The sequence below is a fragment of the Pleurodeles waltl genome, chromosome 6, assembly GCF_031143425.1.
Source record: "Pleurodeles waltl isolate 20211129_DDA chromosome 6, aPleWal1.hap1.20221129, whole genome shotgun sequence".
Taxonomy (NCBI): domain Eukaryota; kingdom Metazoa; phylum Chordata; class Amphibia; order Caudata; family Salamandridae; genus Pleurodeles; species Pleurodeles waltl.
Genome location: NC_090445.1, coordinates 693,445,033 through 693,468,767, shown reverse-complemented (window position 1 = coordinate 693,468,767; position 23,735 = coordinate 693,445,033). Strand labels below are relative to the sequence as shown.

The following is a 23,735-nucleotide window of genomic DNA, read 5'->3' as shown; positions in this document are numbered from 1 at the left end:
TGTGAGTCTTCAAATGTACAAAAGGCTCTATTGAGAGCAAATAATTCTGCTACCTGTGCATATTTTATATGGCACAGGTAAAAGTCTTTCACAACCTCACTTAGAGTGCACACAGGATATGCTGCTCAAAACGCTGCATTGATCTCTCAAACAAGACCCATCAACAAAAAGGGTGTGGTCAGATTTGGGAAGGGGAACATCCAAAATGTTAGGTCTTAGCTTTGTGCACAACTCGGTAACACTAACGCAAGTCATGGTCAAATTCTCTCTTCGTCTCCCTTTGGAGTTGGTAACAGAGAAGCAGGGTTTAGGGTATTCCATCTCCTCATAGAAATGTGCTCAGCAGCCAAAATTATTCTCTCATAGCAGGTTAAGTGGATGTCAGTCAAATGTTGCATGTGTGTACGAGCCATGAGAATTTCGACTGAATGTGCGATCATCACAATGAGTGGACAACCCATCACTACTCCTTTGGTTTGCTGAATGCAAAGGCTTACCGCTGCAACCGCTTTGAGACAATCAGGTAATGTTGCGGCTACAGGATCAAGAGTCGCTGAAAAATATCCGATGGAGCGCTTAGTCTCCCATGGCCTTTTCAACACAGATAAAGCACACCCATCTCGCTCATGGAGCGCCTGCTTCATCTTGTGTACAATAGATTACCCAATTGAGCTTGTAGAGGAGATCCCTCCCTAGCAAGTTCACAGGGCTTAAACTGCACACAGCAAATTGGTGCTGCTCTCTGATGGCTCTGATTTTTACTGGAACTGGGTCAGTGATCTGATTCATTAGCTGCTGATTTATAATCCCTAGAACTTGGATTTATTTTCCTAAAAGGGGTAAGTTTGGGACCTCAACTGTCCTATTAGTCGAGGGAGTGACTCTGGTGTCTATTGTGAAAGACACGGGATGCCCATTGACATTTCCATCTACATGTGGGCCACTCTGATCTGCTTCCAGGACAGTGCCAATTTATGCACTCCTGCTTCCCATTCAGACACTGTCATTGGGACTGTTCAAAGTCTGTGGAACTATTGAATATCACGGGAATTGGGGCAGTGTGAGACATGAATGAGTTATGGGCATTTCTGTGGCTCAATTTGAAGTTGGGATTTGCGCCCGGCACCTGTGCGGGTCAGTGGGAAATCTGTGGCATGCCTAACTTCAGGGCCTTTGAAGTCTGCAAGGGGAGTCTGGATGATGGGTGAAGTTGCCTCTGCACTGTGAAGTTTGGGGCTTGGGCATCAATCACTACTCAATCAGAACTGTAGTGATATTCCTGCTTCCAATGCCCAATCTTGCTACAGATGTGACAAGGGTTAACCTTCTTTAAAGAATGTACACTGTTCACATGTGCACTTCCTCAGCCTCTTCCCATCCCTGGCGTGCTCCTTCTGTAAGCCACTGAGACTCACTGCATATTTATTCCCATATTAGGGTCAAAGTCAAGGAAAATGGGCAATTTAGGTCCTTTTTCTCATCCACCCTCTGCCCACTGGGACTCTGTCATCATGAACCTTCCCTTCTGCCCCTTACGTTTAGACCCTAACATAGCACTGCAATATTTTGCATATTGCAGTATCTCTTCTATGGGTTTAATCTGCTAGCAAAGAACACCTTGTATGAACTGATTTCTAATTTCAGGTTGCAGTTCTTGCACAAAGGAGGAGAGAAAGCGTCCCATGATATCCCTGAGAGGGTCGGTTAGACCGCTATGCTCCCTGTAAACCTTCATTAGCCTCTCATAGTATGCATGTACAGAGTCCTTGGGTTCTAGTGATGTTTAGAAGATTTTGGGCCAATTCTTCTCCTTTTAGTCTTTAGGTGGTTAATGACTGCATCGTATTTAGTCTTGACCAACATCAAAAGTGCATTTGTACCTGTGACCCTAGAGTGTTTCTGAGTCGGCGATTCCACTGTTCGCTTACATTCCGCCCATATCTATCTGAGTGTACCAATTATCAGGATATTTCCTCAACCTGGGGAGAGAATTTGTGAAATAGAAAAGATCTGTTTAAGACCATGGGACATGTACAAATGCATCTCCCTGTACTTCCATTAAAGGGTGTTCCTTTGCTAGTTCTCCTGTAACTTCTCTCTCATCCTCCTTGTTGACTCTCTTTTTTCATTTTACCTTGACATTCTCCTTCGTGGACCACAACTCCTTAATTTTTCAATCTCATTCTAGTCTCTGATGTTTTTGATCAACTCCTTTACATGTGTTCTTAGCTAGCTTGCCTTCAGCAGCTTTACCTCCATGTCATCCAGCGTCATCCTGATATTTTTTGCAACTTCTTTCAGTGTGTCAAATTAAATCCACATTTGTCTGTAACTCTCTTGATCTTTCCATATGCCTCTTGCGCCACCCCTGCAGCCTTCTTGCTTTTGTAAAGTAACTTGTCAACATCATGCCTTAAAAAGTCCACCCATACATTACCCTTAACAATTGCATCAAATGTTGCTTTCAATTGGGCAACATTTAGGGGCTCATTATTAACACGGCGGGAAACCTCGCCGTGTTCATGCTGGCAGTCTTTTCATAGACCGCCAGCCCCCTTGAGACCCCGCCAGCCGAATTACAAACATTCTGCAGGGCCGGGACATTGCCAATGGCTCCATATGGAGCGTCGTCAATGCCTCAGTGCGGCCGGTGCAGCAGCACCTGTCGAGCGGATCAATGCCCGTAAATCAGGCAGTGACCAGTGCGATGGGGCACTGCACGGGGGGCCCTGCACTGCCCATGCCAAGTGCATAGGCAGTGCAGGGTCCCCCAGGGGTGCCCTGGAGCACGCCTTCCCTGGAAAAGGCTGGAGGAAACAGGGTTCATTATCCGGAGGGTGGCACTGCCCTCCCTGTGTTCATAACATGGCGGTTCAGACCGCCATGCCGGTGGCGGTATTTACCTCCGCCACCGGCATGGCGGTCTGAACGGCCAGGTTCATAATGAGTCCCTTAGTCTGTGTGGTTTGTCTCTCACCATGGAGATTGACTAGTATTGCTACCGTGGTCATGTGACGTCCTGCCACAGGGTTTGTTAAAGCCTCTCCTTGAGGTAGGCCTGATGCTATTAAACTAAACACCAGTATGAAGTCCTGAGGGACGCTTGGAATAGTCTGACTCTGGGACAGGTTAACTGTGGGTCGTAATAGGGGACACAGAGTTACTGATTAGTGTGAAATGCCCATTGCTATAGGGGGTCGAGGTCTGTATAGGAGGTAGAAAAACAGTCTCTGAGTAACATGAGTGTTGTATAACTTCCAAGGCAACCACAGTGTTTGTGCAGGGTTCATCTGCTTGTGCTGTAGCACGTTGAGTGGTTGCTGCATTATATGGAGGTGGTCCTAATCTAAGGAGATCATCTATGAAGGCATCTTCCTTTTTGCCTCTTATTTCTACCTCTACTTAGATTTATTTTTCTTCCTAGAGTTTCCTTTTCTATATCCTCATCCTCTTTTAATTTAACAGGGAAGCTCTAATTGTCTCAATCACTTCCTCCCTCCATATCTTTTGTCTCTCATCTTCCTGAGCTTTTATCCAAGAATACGCCTTATGATGAATCTTTAATGGAAACTTCTTTCTCTTTTTCTCATTCACAACTTGTTCCCAACAATTTAGGGGCTCAAACTGTGTAGGTATAGGCTGAGGTTGCATTTCATACATTCTCTGTCTTAAATTTTTAATTCTGGGAATGTTAAAATGTTCAGCTCAATGGGAATCGCAATTCCTCATCCTTGGACATATGCTTGTGCCATTGGCTAAGCCACATGCATGAGTGCAACCCTTTCTTTGCCACCATTCCCCTTGCTGGAGTACCTTCTGATAGGAATTTATTTTCCTTAATCATCTTTCTCATTTTTTTCAAAAAAGGATTTCCCATTCTGGTAGTGTTTTCAGTCACTCCTTACCCAAATCTCATGCTCTCTCTGTACAACTGTATTCACAATCTACCTACCAATAGCAGCTTGGCTCGGTCAAAGGTCATCCTACCGCAGCACGGCTTCAGAGTCCGCCAGCCAACCCCTCACTGCACCAAATGATGTAAACACCTGACTACTGCCAAGCTCTCCTGAACTCCTTATGCCACAATTAAAGTTCTGCCTGCTTCGCCTTATTAATAGCCTCTACAGTACCAAGAAGTCTAGTTACTTTCACACATCAGCAGACACCCAACCTGAAGGAGTGGTTGTACTCAAAGCATCCACTCCTGTGCGCCCAGGAATGAGCTGCCACTGAGCATGATTAATGCACTTGCACAATAGAAATGTTACATCCCTATTTTGGTGTAACTGATGGCACTTCACAGTATACCTAACCTTGGTAGACAGTTCAACAATTCAACAAAATCTAATTGAGGTACCTCTTTTCAACTTCATGCCATATACATGTAAAAATCGAAAAATCTCATCAGAAACACAATAACTGCCATCCCTACAAGTCCAAGAACTAGTGTCACAGATCCGTCCACTGCATTCCACAAGTCTCAACAATGACTGTCATGTGTTGCATGCACATAAGCCTCTATTAATTCACATGTTGTCCTTCTTCGGGTTATCGTTACCTCATCCTCAGGAACCAGGAATGGGTCAGGGCAGAGCCTGTTTCAATCTTTGGGCAAAAACACCTGAACCATTAAAGTACAGTGTTGGTTCTATTGCTAAATTGGTTCATTTACTGATTATTGGATCCAATCAGAGCCATCAGCTCTGCAACCAGATCTGTTGGTGCACAAATCTGTATTACCATGACCTACCCTTTGTATGCAGGCGGCTTGGACCGGGAGTGGTGTAGACTTTGGTGCTCCTCCATTGGACCCGTCTCTACACCTTTATAAGGCTCAATAATGTACCAGAACTGTAACATTCTCAATAAGAATGACAGACACGGGTCAAAGTTTCAAGGCTTTCTATAAAGAATTATTAGGCAAAGTACATGAATTAGAACTGAGCAGGTTAGCAGCAAATGTACAGATCATACGTATAATGAACTCAGTAAAATTCAATAGTAAATCCAGTGCAGAGCTGCCTTCTAAGAGTGAGAAAATTGGGGGAGGGGGGATTGACATGGGAAATGCAGGTTCTTTATAGGACTTTAGACAACGGATTTTTCACATTACTACTCAAAAACATGCTTCTCAAGAAATGCAACAATGAGAAACAGGCAACAAAAGAAACATTTTACTGTAGAATACATTTGAAGATTCTCTCGTAATACTATTACATTGAATTCAGAGGCTCCCGCAGTCGATTCAGGTAACATGAACTGACACACTGTATACAGAGAGGTCTGGGACAGCTAAACTGACTTTGGTTAGGTACATCTTAATCCCAAAGACTGTGAAAGTTCACAATTCTCAGTTAGAGCAAAGGTAACAACAACAACAATGGTTTCATTATGTGGTACAGTGTCATTTCAAAGTGGAAGACAGTACACATTTCAGTTATGTAAGCATAAGCTCAATTTCAAACACATTAGAAGCTTAGAAAAGTTAAAACAACATTCAGAAATCACATGGCGGTATTGGTACACTGCTCCTAGGGCCCAGCTACCTTTCCTATCACTTGTTTGCTGCATGCTTGCCTTTGACCCTGGATAGCGCTCCCATGCATTTTGGCTGGGTTCACGCTATATATATATATCACGTACATACATAGTGCATCTAAAATAGGGTTAATGTGTTCCACGTGCTTTTAATGCATGGAACACTTGCCATTAGGGGGATACATTTACAGTGCTTGGCAAAGATTTGTGATATGTGGCAAATGCTTGACTATGTTTTTAACAGAAGAAAGAAATACAAGAAGTGGGCAACCCCATAACTTCTTGTGAGCTTGGGTATAGGTTATAGAACAGCGGTGTGATTCAAAACACTAATGGGCACTCTGTCTTTTGAACAACGCTCTTGTCAGCATTTACAGTTTGTGTATCCCCACTCAGTGATCGCCGGATAATTTTTTCAATGGATAATTGACATGCATCGGATTTCCTTTGGGGTCCTTTGTTATAATTCCCCCTACATCCGTCTTGTCCTGATGATGGTCTTGCTAATTAATTTCAATTGAGACAAAAAATGTTGAGGATAGGTCCACCTCTCCTCCTTTACAACCTTCTCTCTTCACCTATGGACTTTTTACTCTGCAGTGAAGAAGGATAATATACAATTATGAGAGTGGACATTTCATACATCGACACATGTTTCTTTGTTATTCCCAATTGTACTGGTCTGTGATGGTACAGTGTTGATGTATTTTTTGGAAATTGTTTGATGTGTACCCCTCAGTTTTCTAGGCACTTTTAAATAAGTTGGTTTTCAACCATTTCAATATATGTGCTTGTTCTCTTCATATATATGTTGTTAGATTGGCTCTGCTTGAGACACAACTGAACAATATCATATTTGACTTTGCAACTGTCCTTTATCATTAAGTGTCTAAACATTAGAGTTGAAAAAATAACTTTTAAACTTTTTTTTAAATGCCTTGTTAACTCTTTAACTATCTTCAACAGAAGAACAGCTGTGCACTAGAGTGGGGTACATAAATGGTGCACTACGCTTTGGTTTGGCATGGGCTCAAATAGATATTTTTTTAACTGGTGAATGCATCAATCTCATTGGTCCACTTACCACGTATTTCGCGTTTTAAGATGCCAGCCCTACCCTTAGCACCTGTGTTGTCTTCTCTCACTTAAAGGAGCTCCCTATAATTGAAACACCATGGGGCATATTTACAAGCCCCTTGTGCCACCCTAGCGTCATTTCAACATCTCGTCAGGGGTAGTAAGCGCTATATAAATACTATTACAATACTATTTTTTTATACTAAGGCAGCATTAAGGAGGCCTTTCTCTTGTGCACTTTGTAAACCCTTGCACCACATTATGCCTGCATCAGGCATAATGCATGCAAGTGGGGGTCTGAAAAAATGGCGCAGTGCAATTTACAACATTCCACTGCACCATTTTTCCATCATTTTTAACGCCTGCTCAGAGCAGGTGTTAAAATGACGCACCCATTTTAATCAGTGGCCCTCCCTGTGCTTTGCTACACTAGCGTCAAAAATGTTGACGCTAATGCAGCAACACAATAGTGTCAAAAATGTTGACGCTATTGTCCTAACGACCGCCAAGGTGCTCTGTATTGTAAATGGGACGCAACCATGTGTTGTTAGGTGGGTGTGGCAGGGGCGACGCAAGAAAAGTGGCGCATCTGGACCAATGCGCCACTTTCTTATAAATATGCCCCCAAGTACACCACTAGACCGTGATAGTAGTATGTAAGGTCAAAACGCATTCTAAACATTTCCAGAATTTACGATCATATCAGCAGCTAGCCAAAGGCACACCACAGCCAGTGGTGTAACAAAGGCCCCCAGCCCCCGCGGTGGGGGGGCGGGGTGTGAAGAGGGGAGGCAGCTCCAGGAAGCCCACTCAGCACAGTTCTCTGGCCTCCGAGCTCCTGTGTGAGTCTAGGGGGGGGGCCTCCATGTACTGTGCAACGGGAGGGAGGTCAAGTTTCGTTACACCACTGACCATAGCTACTATAAACACTGCATAATTTTCTCGTCTTATCGATTGAATAAAATAATATAAGGATGCATTTCAATACGGAGGCGGTACCCTTTGTTATAACTCCTCTCTATGTGCCCTGAACGTGGAATGTTTTGTACTCGTGACCTCGGTGTGCTAGGATGGAAAATGCCGTCGTGTTATGCCTGGCTGCTGCCAGCTGAAAGTACCAAACATTTCCGCGTGAGGGCGATCTTGTTTTACTTTGTCTCACGCCTCATCGGAGAACAGACGTGTACTATCCATCACTTCTTTATTGGGTGCTGTTAATCTGTTTCACTCCCCCCTTCAGATTTCGTTTTAACTAAGTGCCCTTTTCAAGTCGAAAATCTAAATAACCCAGAAACTCCAGACTGCACATAATTACCAGCGATTTCAGCTCCGAACTGTGCCCAAGAGCACTCATCAGGAGGCAGGGAAGAAAAACTTTCAATATTAGGAGCAAGCTGCTCGGAAATATATAATTAAAGAAGCTTAACGATTTATATGCGTAAACATATGGAGATGTGGACTGGTAACAGGTGCTAGATACCTGGGTTCGAATCCCTATTTCTACACACAACACAAGTGAAAATATTCATTATTCCCGGCAAATGATTGTACATCGACTGCACAGTCTAATTTTGAGGTTCCATTTGCTCCCTGTTGTCCGTAATTATCTCAGCTAGCGCCTCGTAGGACGGCGCCACTCCGCATCCAGTGCCTGGCGCTTGAGAAGCTTCCACTCCCATAGGGAAGTTTTCTGCGAAGCGCCGTGGCTTCCTGAGAGCTTAGTAAGCGCTATGTCAAATGCTTGAAAACATACTCAAATAATGGCATATGAATTACAAACAGACAAATATTGATGCTAACAAGAGTTGTGGGCGCGCAGACGGTAGATAAAGATAAGTACGTTGCCTTACGACGCGCCTGTCGATGCGAACCACCCCTTGGCGACAGCACTCTGTGCCCCGGTTGGTGTTTGCATATTCTGACGCCCGACCACACGAGAAAAATAACGTATATACGGCAGTCGTTCGTGTCTCAACGTTCCTTCTTGACTCTTCTTTTTGCTCATTTCGAGCTATGAACGTGGATTGTTGAGGCAGGCACTGTGTGCCTCCTTTTAGGGCGCATGTCTAACTTGCCCCAGCGCTCTGTAGCTGCCCTCCTCGCGCTATTCTTCGGGACAGATTATGTGTCTTGTATTACCCGTAACTGTACAGTTGTCTGTTCTAATAAAGTGCAGGTTTCTGGCCAAATTCGGTCTTTAAGATTTCTACTCTGATGCTGTGAACGTTTCTGCCCTGTTGCTAAAACTGTTTCTGCCCTGATGCTGTCCTGGTCCCCTGCACGCTTCTGCCCTACTGTCATTAAGCGCCTCTATATTTCCGCCTCCGGGTCATCGCCTGGGGCGCGTGGTGTGTTCTATAAATAATGACATTTATTTTCAGACTTAACAATGCGACCCGCAGCCGTGAATGAGAGGCCCGGCAATGCTTCTCTTCCGAGCGGAGGTAACAAGTGTGGCAGCAGAAGTGTAAACAGACGGTCTCAGGTGCGCGCAGCCCTGGCACCGCCAGGTGTGTACAGTGCCCCTGCCAAGGACAACAGGAGGAATAGAATGGAACTGAAGGCATTAAAACAACAAACCTTCCAGTGCTCGGCAGTGTGTTTACACCGCCCTTAATCCCCGCAATATTTAAAGTCGGTCATTTCCATGTCTGACAGTAACGCGCCAGAGCGCGGCCCGGCCCAGATAAGGCCACAATGTGCCCTTTTTCCAGCCTCCTGCCAAGTTTGCATGAGGGGGAGGGGGGGAGGGCGCCGAGCCAATAACTGTAACTAAATGCGCAGAAATGTAAAGTACGAAGTTGTTAGCTCGGCTCCCTGGCCCCCACCGCGGAGCCCTTCACACCTGTCAAAGTCCAGGACACCAGCCACGGAAACAGAACGGCCCTTTCAAAGCAGAGCAGTAAACACTGAAGAAGTAACTGTCTGCTGCGAAGCTGCGCCAGTCACACGCCTGACACAAGGAACAGAAACTAAAGAGTTTAGGTTCACGGAAATAATGTACGAATTATTAACGTAGAATTCCACTTCCGCCCTCCCAAAAATGAAATAAAAGTGCACAGAGGGAATGTTGACAAACTAATACTATTCTTCTTCTTTTATTATAATAATAATTGTTATTAATTTTATTGTTGTTTTCATCATCATCACCAGTAGCGGTGCTAGTGTTGTTGTCCTAGTTATACTTACTAAACCAATGCTAATACCACTATTATTATTATTCCTAATAATCGGTGCGGGCCTCGAGCAGTGATAAACAGGCCGTGTCGCGCAGATCTCCCCTGTAATGGCTGTTTTGTTGCGCCGCTCCAAGAGAGGGGCTTCCTCCGCCCCTTGCCTGCGCGCAAACCACACACTTGTTTTGTCTGTATAAGGGGGGCTGTCGATCTGTAATTTGGCCCTTACTGTACCTAATTTGCTCCTTTATTGCTCTAATTTGGCCTTTCTGTCTCCATTGCGCCCGCGCTGTAATTGCTGCCAGGCTCTCGGGCTGGATGCATGGGGCGACGAGGGGAAGCTTGGGTGGGGGGAGGGGGGCTTTACCTGGGCAGCAGGTGCTGGCCCCCATGGAAGGAGATGAAATTAGCAGGGTCCTTGTTGACGATCCGAGCCCCCCAGAGCAAACACTAACAAGGGACAAATATATGTGATAATCGGTCATTATTCAATGTAAAAGAGCAGGCTCCAGACACTCGGCTATCCGGGCAGCTCCGAGGAGGCTGCTCCAAAATGCAATTTCTTGGCTTGTGGGGCTGGGTGGGGGCAGACCCTGCGGAAGTGCAGGGAGTGGAGCTTGAGGGGGCTTTGTGGGGCTGTGTGAAAGGGATGGACGGGGGGTAGCAACATGGGCAAAGCTTGTGGATCATACTCTTTGGGATGGGCATAGGCAGATGTGAGGGACTGGAGCTAAGAGCAAACTTTGGGGCGGGGGTGCAACGCATGGGGACTGTATAAAGGTGGACTGGGGCCAAGAAAGAGCTATATGGGCTGTATGAGAGGAGTGAGGTGGAAAGGTAGTGGAACAGTCCTGATGACAGTGACCTCTCTAGCAGTGATTTTTAAGGGGGCACACCCTGAGGCACAGATACAACTGGCGGGCCACCTGCAAAGTTCAATTGTAAACAGTGTGTGTATGTACATTCAGGTAGACACACATATATCAAAACAAACACCCTTTCAGGCTTAGAGTGTTGCATAAATTATGCAAGAAAGAAGCAAAGAACTCTGGGTAGTTCTCAAGTTAAATGGACTGTAGCTCCTGTGTAGAGCACCCTGAAACACCAGTGACCACTGAATCTGCTCACCTCAAATGCCTGCTTTTCCAGCAAAGTTTTCAAGCATAGGATTAGCAAAGCGCCATCCACGCTAAGCTTAAATTGGATGTACGTATGCACATATCTTTGTGCGTGTGTGTATATAGTCACTGAAAAAACAAAGGTTAAAGTAAGGTTGTATTTAGTGTTTGAACAATAAAAAGAGCAACTGTTTAAAAACCAAAATAAAATTGAAATTCACCAGTTATAGTTTATGGAGCTAACTATAACAAGCGCCACGCAATGCTTATGACATGTTAAAAGACATAATTGAGATCTCTAATGATATTGTTGATGACATCACTGTTTTTATTATCGTTTTCAGGACATGGGGACTGAGTCCCCATGTCCTGCAATGGTGGCTACAACATTTTTTTAAAGCTGTTTTCAATCAGAGCTTTTGGTCCTGAAAGACTGGTACCAGCCCTGTGGGACTGAAAGGGCTGATGGGGAGAATGCTGTCTCCGCCAATCAGAAACTCGTTTTTTAAATTTGCGATATCACAGGACTCCTGCAATGCTCCAACAGCACTAACAGATGCACTGATTAAAGCCCACCAGAACACCTCTTGAAATGCAAATTTCTCAAAAATATCGGAACGGATTTACACCAGATAATGACAAGTACGCTTTCAGAGCAAAGTTCTAACTTTCTGACAAATTTTGTGTAATTTCAGTCAGGCGTTTTTTTCTGTATTTCTTCCCAAAACTGGTTGAATAGAGAGAAATATGAGACAGACACCAAAAGAGAGCTGGGCCTTGTAAAGAAAAAGGGTGGGGGCGAAGTAGGCTTAAACACGATAAAGCAAAACTCCCCACTTCATTTTCTGTATATGACGTCATAAAAGGTATCTCGATTGTGTCTACTATTCCACAAGAGCAGCTGTGTTTTTGTGTCTATCAAATGAGCAGATATCCGTGATTTTAATGTTTCTTCTGTCACAGAAGCATGTCTCTGTAGGTCTATTGCCACCAGTCAATTGAGAGGCATCTGTATTGTTTTACTGCTGTCATAGGAGAAGGTATTTTTTTTGTCTGCCCTCTTAGGAAAATGATAGTAAACATCAGTAATATTTTGTCTGCTGTCATGGAAGCAGCCATATATATTTTTGTTTTGTTTTTGCCTGCTGCCATAGAGCAGATATCTACATGTTTTTTGTCTGCTGTCACAGAAGGAAGTATCTATATTTTTATTATTTTGCTTGCTGTCACAAGAGCAGTTATCTATATATATTTTTTTTGTCTGGACGCACAGAAGCGGATATTTATATTTTGTATTATTCTCTCTGCTGTCGCAGTCGCAGCCATTCACATTTTATAGTGTCTTTATTCCTGGTATCTTTATTCCGCCCACAGATGTACTAGTTTTTAGCATTCCCTTTCCGGTGCCACAGTAATTAGAAGTGCCCCGTTTTATCTGATGTCTTCTTTTCGATGATGTTACAGGAGAAGGTATTTGTTTCTGTACATTGGTTGCTAGATGTCTGTATTTGATCATATTGCTGTATTGTAACCCCTGGTGTCACCGGAGCTTTTTATATTCCACTTATGCTATCCGCTGGTTATCTGCATTTCTTATTTTCTGTCGCAGTAGTTTTCTGTATTTCGCCGCCTTTGGTACTCTAGTTATCTGTATTTTGGCCGCTGATGTCACTGTAGACATGTGTATTTCTTCTCTGGTGCCACAATAATTATCTGTATTTTCCATTCGATGCCACTGCGTTAATCTTTATTTCTTTCCTGATAGCGGTCCAATTATTTTTATTTCTTCTCTGATGCCAACGTCTTCATTTGCTGATGTCACTGTAGTTATCTGCATTAATTCTCTGAGGGTGAGGAAGATATCTGTCTTTCTTCTTTCATGTTACTGTAGATTTCAGGACGTCACCTTCTGGTGTCTTCTTACGGACTCTGACGTCACAGTGGGCCCCCGTAATCGGTATCTCCCCTCTGATGCCACAGCAGTGTGCCGTATTCCTAAATTAATATCACTGCATTTATCGGTATTTCCCTTCTGACGTCATCAAAGTGCATGTGCTACGTCTTCCTTGATGTCACAATGGGCTTCCTCGGTTCCACATTACGGTCCGTATACCCCACTGACGTCATCGAGGCCCCGGCCCCTCAGCCCCCCATCATGAAGGCCCCTGTCACCAAGGTCCTGTCCCAGATATGTTTAAACCCGCCTGCCCCTATCTATTTTGGGGGGTGTTTTTGGGAGGCAACCCCAAATCAACATTGTTTAATGGAAAAAAAACACGTTCTTCCCTTTACCTCTAACCGATCCTAAAATCAGCCTTACCTATCTATAATCGGGCCATTACCCCTTTAAAAAAAAAAAAAAAAAAAAAAAAAAACTATTGTTTTATTTTTAACAATACTTACCTTCGGCATGACCGGGAGGTAAGTAAACACCCATTAGCATCATTTACCTGCGTGGTAATTACCTGCGTTGTAAACACTGCAGGGTAAATGTTATGGGTGGTAAAAGCCGCGGGGCAAGGGTTACATACCGCCCAGGGCGCTCGAGAGCCGCGTGAAAAGATGTCCGGCGAGAGTCTGTATTCCGTCATCAGAATGGAAATCTTAACTCTGAAGCACTAACGTTTGCCCGGGTCACTGCTGCACCACAACATCACATACAACATTCGGGGCGGAGAATCTGGAACTGTTGAGCTTCATAGAAGTAGTTTTACAGATAGAATTAGAAATATATACTTTATATAGCATAGTTCGATTCAAGTGTCTGTAATAACACGCGTTTGTGTATCCTAGTGCCTAGCGCTACTTTCACGCGCACACATTTGTATGTTTACGCATTTTTGTGTCTCCATAGGTGTGACACCTGTCAATACTTAGCAGAGTTTATGTGCGCCTGTTTACACGTGTTCACTCTTAAATGGACATACAGGCAGATTTCTGTGTGGGTTTATTTACGTATGTTTGCGTGCATGGGTGGTCCATAAGAGGTACATACACACTAACACACAAGTATGTGTATGTTCATGTATTCCTGTGCCTGTGCGCTACGATATGTACAACAACGCACGTGTGTGTTTATGTATGCACGTGTAGGCGTATGTCATATAGATAAGCGTATTTCTGTTCAAACAGTAATATTGATGATTGCATCCCTACCGTCATTCGTGCACGCTCGCACATACACACGAACGCGCTAGTACGTGTATGTTTATGCGTGAGCCCGTCTACTTTTATGTGCACAACAGCACTTTTATGTGTATTACTTTCACGCCTGCTCCTACATTCCTAAATGTACACTCCCAGACTCACGTTTCTGTATACGTACACTTACGCATACGTTACTGTTTTCCTAAAAGTGCACACGTTTAAATGTGCCTGTTTATTTGTGCCCGTGCCCGAGCATTGCTCCATATGTAAACAAACACGCATTCTGTGCGATCCCTGTGAAAAGTTCTGTAAATCTCATGGCACGTGCCTCTGTGCCCCGCCCACCGAAAGAACGTGAGAACAAGCGCGGCATCCCTTCCCTGGCACCCCCAAATACAGACACGTTTAGGAGTCAGGGGCTTCTGTGTCTCGTCGTTGTGCCTGCGCACAGACCGCACCAGCTGTGCATCCCGAGAGTGGAATGTGTGGGGGCTGCCTGCGTGTGAGGTGCCCACTGCCGCACCACACAAACAGCGCAGTACGCATACAACGCGCACACAGCAAACTGCACAAGATATGCAGCACGCATTACTTGCACAAACACAAACTGCATAGCATAATCCACACACAATACTCTCAAAGAGCATAACATAACCCACATACCATACCCGGACAAGTCACGCAGGCAATCGCCCACTCACTACTCCTACAAAACACAATGACAACACAAGCTAGCAGCACAAAACGTGATGTACACACTAGCACTCAGAATACACAAAAAACTCCAGAGTCTGCCCCTATCTTTCATGTAGTTTCACTTTCTTTCTCTCGCGTACCTCTCTGCCTCTCTTCTTCCCCCCTCTATCTCTCTCTCCGCCTTTCCCTCTGCTCTGTCTCACACATCCCTCTGCACCCATCTTCCCCTGTCAGGGGTGCTAACTTCTGCGAGGCCTCTTCCTCTCTCTCGCGCGCGCTCTCTTACGCTCCATTTCTTCTCTGTCGCCCTTTCTCTCGTCATCTCTCCCTTCACTCGCCTTCTCTTCCCATCTTTCTCTGTATATCTGTCTTTCTACCTCTTTCTTCCTCTTTCTTCCGTTTTCTCTCCACTCTTTCTGCCCACACACTGTCGGTGCCATATGTGCATGGAGAATGTAACAGCGTGAGGAGGCAGTGGAACACAGGCGAATCCAAAGACAGAAGTGGGTAGAGTAGCGGGTTGTGAAGGGACAGGGGGTGGTGTGTGATGTCAAAGGGGCCCTGTGTGAGGAGTTGAGGCTGGGACCCCTGTGGGGGAGTGAGGCCTGTGTGTGTGGGGGGGGGAAGGGTGAGATGCGTGCCCTGTGTGAGAGGGTGAAGCGCAGGCCCTTTGTGAGTGGGTGGAGTTGCGGGACCCCAGTGTGAGGGGGTGAGTTCGGGGCCACTGTGAGTGTGTGAGGCGCGGGGCGCCATGTGAGTGGGTGGAGGTGCGGGACCCCTGTGAGAGGGGGGTGAGGCTGGGTCCCTGTGTGTGTGGGGGGGGTTGAGGCAGGGGCCTGCGTGGGGGGTGCATGGGGGTTGAAGTGCATGCCCTATGTGGGAGGGTGAGACCCGGGCCCTGTATGAGGGGATGGAGACGCGGGCCCTTTGTGAGTGGGAAGAGGTGAGGGACCCCATGTGAGTGGGAAGAGGTGCGGGACCCCATGTGAGTGGGAAGAGGTGCGGGACCCCATGTGAAGGGTGAGGCGCGGGCCCCGTGTGAAGGGGTGAGGCGCGGCCCTGGCATGTGTGAGGGTATCACCAGGCTGCACGAGGGAGGCACACCTCCCTGTGAGAGGAGCAGCCCTTTAGCTCGCCTCCTTCCTGTCAGCGGTAGCGTCCCCCGCTGTTGTAATTTAATGACAAGACAGTGAGGGTTGGGGGGCTCCTGCCGGTACCCCGAAGCACGGTGTGCAGTGCGCACATAGGCTGACTGCCCTCCTCCCGGCATTGCTCTTCCCTCCTCCACTCTCTCCTCTTGCCCTCCTCCCTCCCCTCCGCCTTGCTTCTCCTCTTGCCCTCCCCCTCTCTCCACCTTGCCTTCTACCCCTCCCTCCCTCCCACCCTCCCTCGCCCCTCTCCTGCCTGCTCCCGGGTTCTGTGCCTGCCCAGTGTACAGGTGCCCGGCGCCGAGGCAGTGTGGACTGCTTCTCTGCTGCCTGCTCGGGAGACCCCTGCCTCCTTCGGGTGCAGCCTGTCCTCTCCACCTGGGGGGCTCCTCTCCTGACGGCCCCGGGGTCTCCGGCCCGTTTGGAAGACTCTAGTGCCTTCGGGTGCCTTCAGTGGGTGAGGGGTTTCAAGCCTGTTCGACGATATCCAGTTGATTCAGGGGTCTTCTGTCTGCTCAGGGGTACACAGTCGGCCCGGGGCTCTCGAGTCTTTTGGGGGGTGCCCTGCCTGGGTTTGAAGCAGCCCCGCCTTTCTCTAAGGATTCTTCTTCTGAGGATCCCCTGCCCCGTGCCCACCACCTTGCCACCTGCCCCCTCCTGTCCCCTGGAACCATGCCTGAGACGGGGGCGCAGGAGAGGAGCGGCAGTGCGGGCAGCAGCACCCCCGCCAAGGAGTCCCCCTTCTCCATCCGGAGCCTGCTGACCTGCGAGCCCCCGCGGACCCCCAAGACCCTCTTCAGCCCGTTCAAAGGGACCCTGGAGGGGGCCACCTTCGCCCTGTCCCCGCTGGCGGAGTTCTCCTTCCCGCGCCTGGACATCCCGCAGCAGAGGTTCACCCTTCCCGCACACTACCTGGACCGGTCCCCCGCCTGGTGGTACCCCTACACCCTGAGCCACGGAGGCCACGGGATCCGGACGGAAGGTACTGCTGGGCTGTGTGTGGGGTGGGAGGGAGGGCCCCAGGAGGGATGGTCCCCCCGGTGGAACCCCTACACCCTGAGCCACGGAGGCCACGGGATCCGGACGGAAGGTACTGCTGGGCTGTGTGTGGGGTGGGAGGGAGGGCCCCAGGAGGGATGGTCCCCCCGGTGGAACCCCTACACCCTGAGCCACGGAGGCCACAGGGTCCGGACGGGAGGTGCTGCTGGGTTTTGTGTGGGGTGGGATGGTCGGGATGGTCCCCCGCCTGGTGGTACCCCTACACCCTGAGTAACGGGGACCACGGAGTCCGGATGGAAGGTACCACTAGGCTGTGTTTGTATGCGGGGATGTTACAGAACAGTGCAGAAAAGTAACCAGTAAGGAGAAACATGAATATAATGGAAAAAAGCAAAAAAGTGATGTAAGTGAGTTTCTGGGAGAGGGTTGAAAATACACAAGGGAAAGAAATTGACAGAGCCCCACAACGAGAGAAGTGAAAACGAGATGGCGTCCGGCAATGGTGCCGGCGGACGAGGCAAAAGTCAAAGCGCAGGAGGCAGAGGACGCGGCGGGGTAGAGAACAGGGGACAAGGGCGGAGGCAGACGAAACGGGACAAGTGTTAAGGGACAGGGGTGCAGCCGACTGGGAGCGTGCAAAGGAGCTCAGGAGACAGGGACGGATAAAGGGGAGAGAGTAGAGCCTGGGGCAGGAAGGGCAGGCGGCCGGAGTTAGGGCCCAGTGGATAGGGTGGGGGGCGCGGATCAGAAGCAGACGTCCACCAAGACACTCACAAGGGTTGGGGCCGAGGGCAGCACAGAGCCGGCGAGAGTCTGCTTGGCGCTGATGGGGTAGAGAGAGGCACAGAGTGGAAGCGGTCTCGGCTCACTGCTCAGAGGAGGGCCAGAGAGTGAACACAGAGGGGTAGAAGAACTGCCTGCTTCAGGACTTATAGAAAATGTGCCTATGTTTGAGACTGTTGTATCGACACTCCCTCTCTTAACGAATGTTTGTGGGGTCAATGATCATTCACTCTAATAATGATTTATTGGTACAGCAGAATATGAAAACACACACAAATAGGTACACACACACATATATATATATATATATATGCATTTGTACAACTCATGGTTTTGCACAACAAGGCCCACAATTATATTGGGTTCAAAAAGTGTGCTTTTAATTGTAACTGCTATAGCACTTTTATGGTTTACTTTTAAACAAATAAATGAGAGAAACACCCATAGTTAATATCTATCTATCCATCCTGCCATGCCTGCATGTGAGTCTATAATATTAATTTATGGGGGTAAAGTTGGCACAGGTCGCTGACGTGACAGGTCGCTGCAGCCCATCTTCAAAGCACTAACCGTGTCAACAACTACTTTAATAAGAAGTTACAGATCAGCAAACAGGCCACAAGTCACTGATCTGTGCCAAATCAACAGCTCTCCTTGAAAAATATACAGAATATTTCACTGTCAAACAGCCAGCTTTTAGTTCTCAGCCTTTAGGTGAAGTTGCTTGCGTTCTATAACAGCAACAACGCTATATTTTTGCTCACCCCAAATATCTGTTTTCTAGTCCTTCTAGGCACCGTTTTAAGTATGAGTAGCTGAAGCCCAGGTAATCTATCTATCCATATATATATATATATATATATATATATATATATATATATATATATATATATATATATATATATATATAGACACCCACACCCACACACATAATAACAGCATGAGAAAGCGGCTCTTGCACAGACAGGACAGAGTGGCTTCTGGACAGTGTGTTTGAACTAATATTATTTACTCAAAACAACTTTGTCGGGTGACTCAAAAAGCTTTGGAAATTGGAATTTAAAAAAGGAGAAATAGTTCTGCAGGTCCTTGCACACCTTTCGAAATTAGATTTTTTGATTTTGTGTTTACCCTAATTATATCGTCATAAAGTAAGATCTCATAAACACAGGCGCGTGTTGTGTGTGTGTGTGTGTGTGTGTGTGTATATATATATATATATATATATATATATATATATATATATATATATATATATACATTTTTTATTTTTATTCCGTTCCGTGGTGCAGTTGTGGCGGTACAGCTCCCCGCGGTGCGTTGCTCATTCCGGTTTTCGTCGGGAGATCGCGAGCCCGGGAGCATCCTTTCGTCGCCTCCTGCACTGACAGCTTATTCTCCACAGAGGTTCCTCATCACAGGTTTCCTATGTGACTAGAATCAGGTCCACGCGGGGCTGCGCCTTCCCCACGCCGTCCCTGGCTCCCAGGCTGTCGGTAGTGCTGTGCTTGCGGCCAGCACACGGGCCGCGCTGCCGCCTCTAGCCGCTGTGCGCTTCGGTTCACGGCGCATCCTGCGTAGATGCAGCAGTGTCCGCTCAACCCTACGTGGTCACTGCCTCTGACCCCGCGGTGTTTGGTCAATGGCCCTTTGGATAGTGTCCGTGGCCTGCTTTTGCTCTCAGCTGTAGCACAGTTATTTGTGGCAGCCCCTTAGTGTGTGTTTTCATTCCTCCCCCGTCTGTCTTTCCCGATGTTCCCCTTGGTCCTGCTCCTAACTTTTAGTCCTGTCCTGATATTTCCAGCTCCATGTGTATTCAAACACCTCTTTATTTTGAGTGACTTCTTTGTTAATATAAACAGATCGCTCTGTAACAGATTTTTTTGGTCGGTATCAGTATATTTAGGTATTTGATTAGAAGGTATCGGTCTGGTCCCTCACCTATTTTGTGTCATATCTTTGTGTATCTTTTTTTTGGCTCCTGGTACATATTATGATTTCCCAGTGATTTTATTATCTCATAGTCAATGTTAAGATGTATATGCCATGACCTTGGCATATTTTGCTTAGTACATGCTATTTCGCTATGCCTTGTCCCTAGGAAAATAATTCGTTCTTTAATAACGCATTTTATTTTTCTCTTATTTCTTAATTTAGTACATCATTAGTTGTACCCTCGTATATAATTCATTATTATCTCTTGGCATAGATTTAGTTCTCTTGGCACAGATTTAGTTCTCTCCTACCACACATCAGCATCTCTTTAATTTAGCTTTTGTTGCCGCCTGGCATATGTTTACTTTTCACGCGTCATACCTTTCCGTGTCTTTCATACACGTTTGATTGTATCTGGATGAACATCACTTGATTTATCTTCGGGAATGCATGCAGGTACCATTCACTGCAGAGGTTGATCTCTCTTAGTACATGCACGATTCTCCACGCTTACGTTCACTTCCCTACTAGTATTTGATGTTCTCTTTCGGTAATGGCCTGCATTTACCCTCGGACCATCTTTAGTTCTGAAGTATATTTTCTCCCCCTGGCATATATTTACTCATCAATTGATTTGAGTTTGGGTCCCCTTGGCCGGCCCTTGTTATTGGTTCCTGCCTCCTGATGCCATGTTGTCTGTCACACAAAGGCTTACTTAAACTAGACACAAATAAATAACAACTGGAGGTTTTGAGTGTATGTCATTAGTGGTGCTTGGCAGGGGTGGTGGCTGATGATTTGTTGGTAAGGGTAATGGCCCATGATACTTGTTGCAAGTAAATGTCCAATTGTATTGTGTATTTGTGGTATGTGGCCCTGAGTGGTGGCTGATGGCGATCGGTTCCATTTTGCCCATGACTAGTTTGAGTAGGTAAGTGATACAGGTAGTCGGGATGTTCATTCATTATCTGTGTCTCTGAAGGTGGTTGTTGAGATTTGGTCAGGTTGATGTTCATTGATTTAATCTGCGTGGAAGTTGATTCTGACTGCTCATATTTAGCTCTAGTGGGGGCTTATGGTATTTGGGACAGGGTGTTGGTGTTTGTTGATGCAATTCGATTCAACGTGGCATTTAAGATAACTGCCTCAGTGTATGTTTGATGTTCATTGGCGATGTCTGTTGGAGAGGATGGATGAGGGTGCCATGCTGTGGATATGGGCTGGTCTTGGTTGATGCTGTTCGGTGTGAATGACGGCTGATGTAACCTCTGGGCCATGTCTGGTGCTTATGGATTATCCTTGAATGGTGATGTTGGTTGGTGTCCACGGATGACTATTGGGCCTGGGAGGGTGACCATCGGTAGACCAGGAAAGGGTTTAGTTGATTTGGGTTCAAGTTGACGCTGACTGGCGGTATTTATTTCGGATTGGTGGCTGATGGTATACCTTTTCTTCTTCCCTCAGCTCCAGAGAAGACCCTCCTGCGCCCTTCCTCTCCAGCCTCAGGGACTGACAGGGACTCTCCGGAACCACTACAAAGCCTGAAGCCTGACCTGGACCCTAAGGAGCGGGACACCAAGAGCCCTGAAGAGATCATCCTGGAAGAAAGCGACTCTGAGGAGGGTCGCAAGGAGGACGGAGGGGAGGAGTGGAAGCAGAGGGAGGAAGGCCCGGACAAGAAGCCCTGCAGGAAGAAGAAGACCAGGACAGTCTTCTCCCGTAGCCAGGTCTTCCAGCTGGAGTCCACCTTCGACATGAAGCGCTACCTGAGCAGCTCCGAGAGGGCCGGGCTGGCCGCCTCCTTGCACCTCACCGAGACCCAGGTCAAGATATGGTTTCAGAACCGCAGGAACAAGTGGAAGAGACAGCTGGCCGCCGAGCTGGAGGCGGCCAACCTGAGCCACGCTGCGGCCCAGCGCATCGTGCGAGTGCCAATCCTGTACCACGAGAGCTCCTCTGGCCCCGAAGGGACATCCTCGGCACCCACCGTGCCCGTCAGCCAGCCCCTGCTCACCTTCCCACACCCCGTCTACTATTCCCACCCCGTTGTGACCTCGGTGCCCCTGCTGAGGCCGGTCTGAGTGCAGCGGTGACCACTGCACCCCAGACCACCGGGCCTGCCCGAGGATGGACAGTCACTGCGCCTCAGGGGAGCAGGCCTGCCCGAGGACGGACACAGTGACCACGCCTGTGAGGACTGAGTCTACCTGAAGGACGGACACACTGACCACGCCTGTGAGAGCAAGCCTACCTGTAGAGGGTCATGCATACTGCACCTCAGAAGAGCAGGCCTTCCCGAGGATTGGCTCACTGACCCCAGCTCAGATCCCTCTGAGGCCTACCTGAGGATGGAAGCTCTCAGCGCACCCCTACGGGCCGGGTACTGCCTAGCCGTCTAAGAAGCAGGCCTACTTGAAAACGATACACCGAATCAACGTCAGGGGGTGAGGCTGGACAGAAGTTTCACACAAGCGATGTCTGCCTGAGTCTGGGCACAGTCGAGGCACCCACAAAGGCCAGGCATGCCTGTGAATGGACACAGTGCACCTTTGAGGCCTCAGGCCGGTCTCAGTGTGGACGCACACAGGGGCCGGGCTGATGCAGGTCATACTTACAGCATCTCTACGGATGGGAATCGAGAGAACACCTACAAGGACGCGTAGGTCCGACCATGGAGACCACCAAAAGAACTCCAATGGCTCCGGTTAGCCTGAAGGGGCACTCGGTGGAGCCACCCCAGTCTGAGGCTGGACACGTGACTCCTGAAAGCGGGGAGGGGGCCTGGGGGTCTCTTGTGACAGATGCAGTATGACACCCCTGAAGATTGGGGGTTCAGAGTCCGGGGAATGATAACACTTCCCGGCACCAGGAAGGGGTGGGCAGAGGCATGGACCCCGGAAAACCCCGACGGAAAGTGCAACTGTGAATATCAGTCTTTTTCTAAGTTTGAAAACACGTCTGTGCACTTCCGGAGAGCGTTGTTGTGGATGGGGCGCCGAATACCCCCACTCCCCCAGTCGCTCATTCGCCTCGAAAAGCCGGGGAATGAACACGCACATACTCGAGACTTTACTTACAATGTTTTGTTTGTTTGTTATGGCTGGACACACTTCACACCTCCATGGTCCCTGTTTCTCTATATTTGCCAAAATGATGAAAAGGGAGAGTGAAAGTTTTTGTCACTTTACTTTATTCCATTTTGAGGGGGGTGGGGGGGGGGGGGGGGGGAGGGTGAATACCTGAACTCGGTCACTTCGGACACAAGGAACCTCGTTTTAACACTTTCACCGAATTAATTCTCAGTAAATTTCACTGAGCATCCAGTCAGAGTAGACGAAATAACCCCCATTGTACAGATCTTTCCTATAATTTATTTATTGATAATATTTCTTTCGTTTTCGAAGTGTCTGTGATTTTTTGTTTTGTGACTTTTTAAATATTTGGATATAAAAATCTGTAATTTTTCTAAAAAAGTAGGCTTTCTCTCGTTTTTTCATTGTGGGGTATATTATTTGGGGCGGTTTTCGAGACCGGTGATGGGTTTTCATGTAGAGAGGAAAAGTGTGAGTGGGGATGCGAAAGGACAAAGAGAAGGATTGTAGGAGAGGCAAAATGAGAGAGAAGAGAACATGCAAAGAAGAAGAGGGGGAAGGAGAAGAGAGGTGGGAAGATGAAGGAAGAGGAGGGAAAGGGTAGGCAAGAGAACAGAAGTAAGGACTGAGGAGATAACTGAGAGGTGAGGAAAGGATCAGAAGGGGATGTGAATAAAGAAAGAGCGGCGCTGGAGGACGGACGACTGAGTTAACAGAAGAAGAAAACGATGAAAAGGGAGAAGTGGGGATCAGACAAGAGGAAGGATTGAAAAGAGAGGAGGGGCAAGAACGGAAGGATTTGAGGGTCTGAGGAGCGAGGCAAAAAAAGCAATGAAAGAAAGAAGTTACCGATAAACCATTTAAAAGAAGGAGAGAGAGGAGGGAGAGAAAAGTAAGGACAGATGTGGGAAGGGAGAACATGTGCCTGGAAGGAAGAAATGAGGAGGGCTGAGGGGAGATGGGAAGGGGGTGAGGAATGAATGAAGGACGGGTTCCGAGAACGAGAGAAAGAAACAGAATTACAGG

The 23,735-nt window shown here is 47.3% G+C and overlaps 1 protein-coding gene across 1 annotated transcript; it reads left to right on the top strand.

Annotated features, from left to right (window-relative positions):
- Positions 1-16,204: 16,204 nt before the first annotated feature.
- On the top strand, positions 16,205-23,046 carry HMX3 (H6 family homeobox 3). Its single transcript, XM_069239140.1, has 2 exons — positions 16,205-16,882; positions 21,082-23,046. Exons 1-2 carry the CDS (start codon positions 16,573-16,575, stop codon positions 21,696-21,698), a joined length of 927 nt encoding a protein of 308 aa, XP_069095241.1. The 5' UTR covers positions 16,205-16,572; the 3' UTR covers positions 21,699-23,046.
- Positions 23,047-23,735: the final 689 nt, after the last annotated feature.

Bases quoted from the DNA above. Each gene is read 5' to 3' on its own strand.
- HMX3 (XM_069239140.1), top strand. From the start codon at position 16,573: ATGCCTGAGACGGGGGCGCAGGAGAGGAGCGGCAGTGCGGGCAGCAGC. The intron at 16,883-21,081 runs GTACTGCTGGGC...TTCTTCCCTCAG, and splicing joins CCACGGGATCCGGACGGAAG to CTCCAGAGAAGACCCTCCTG.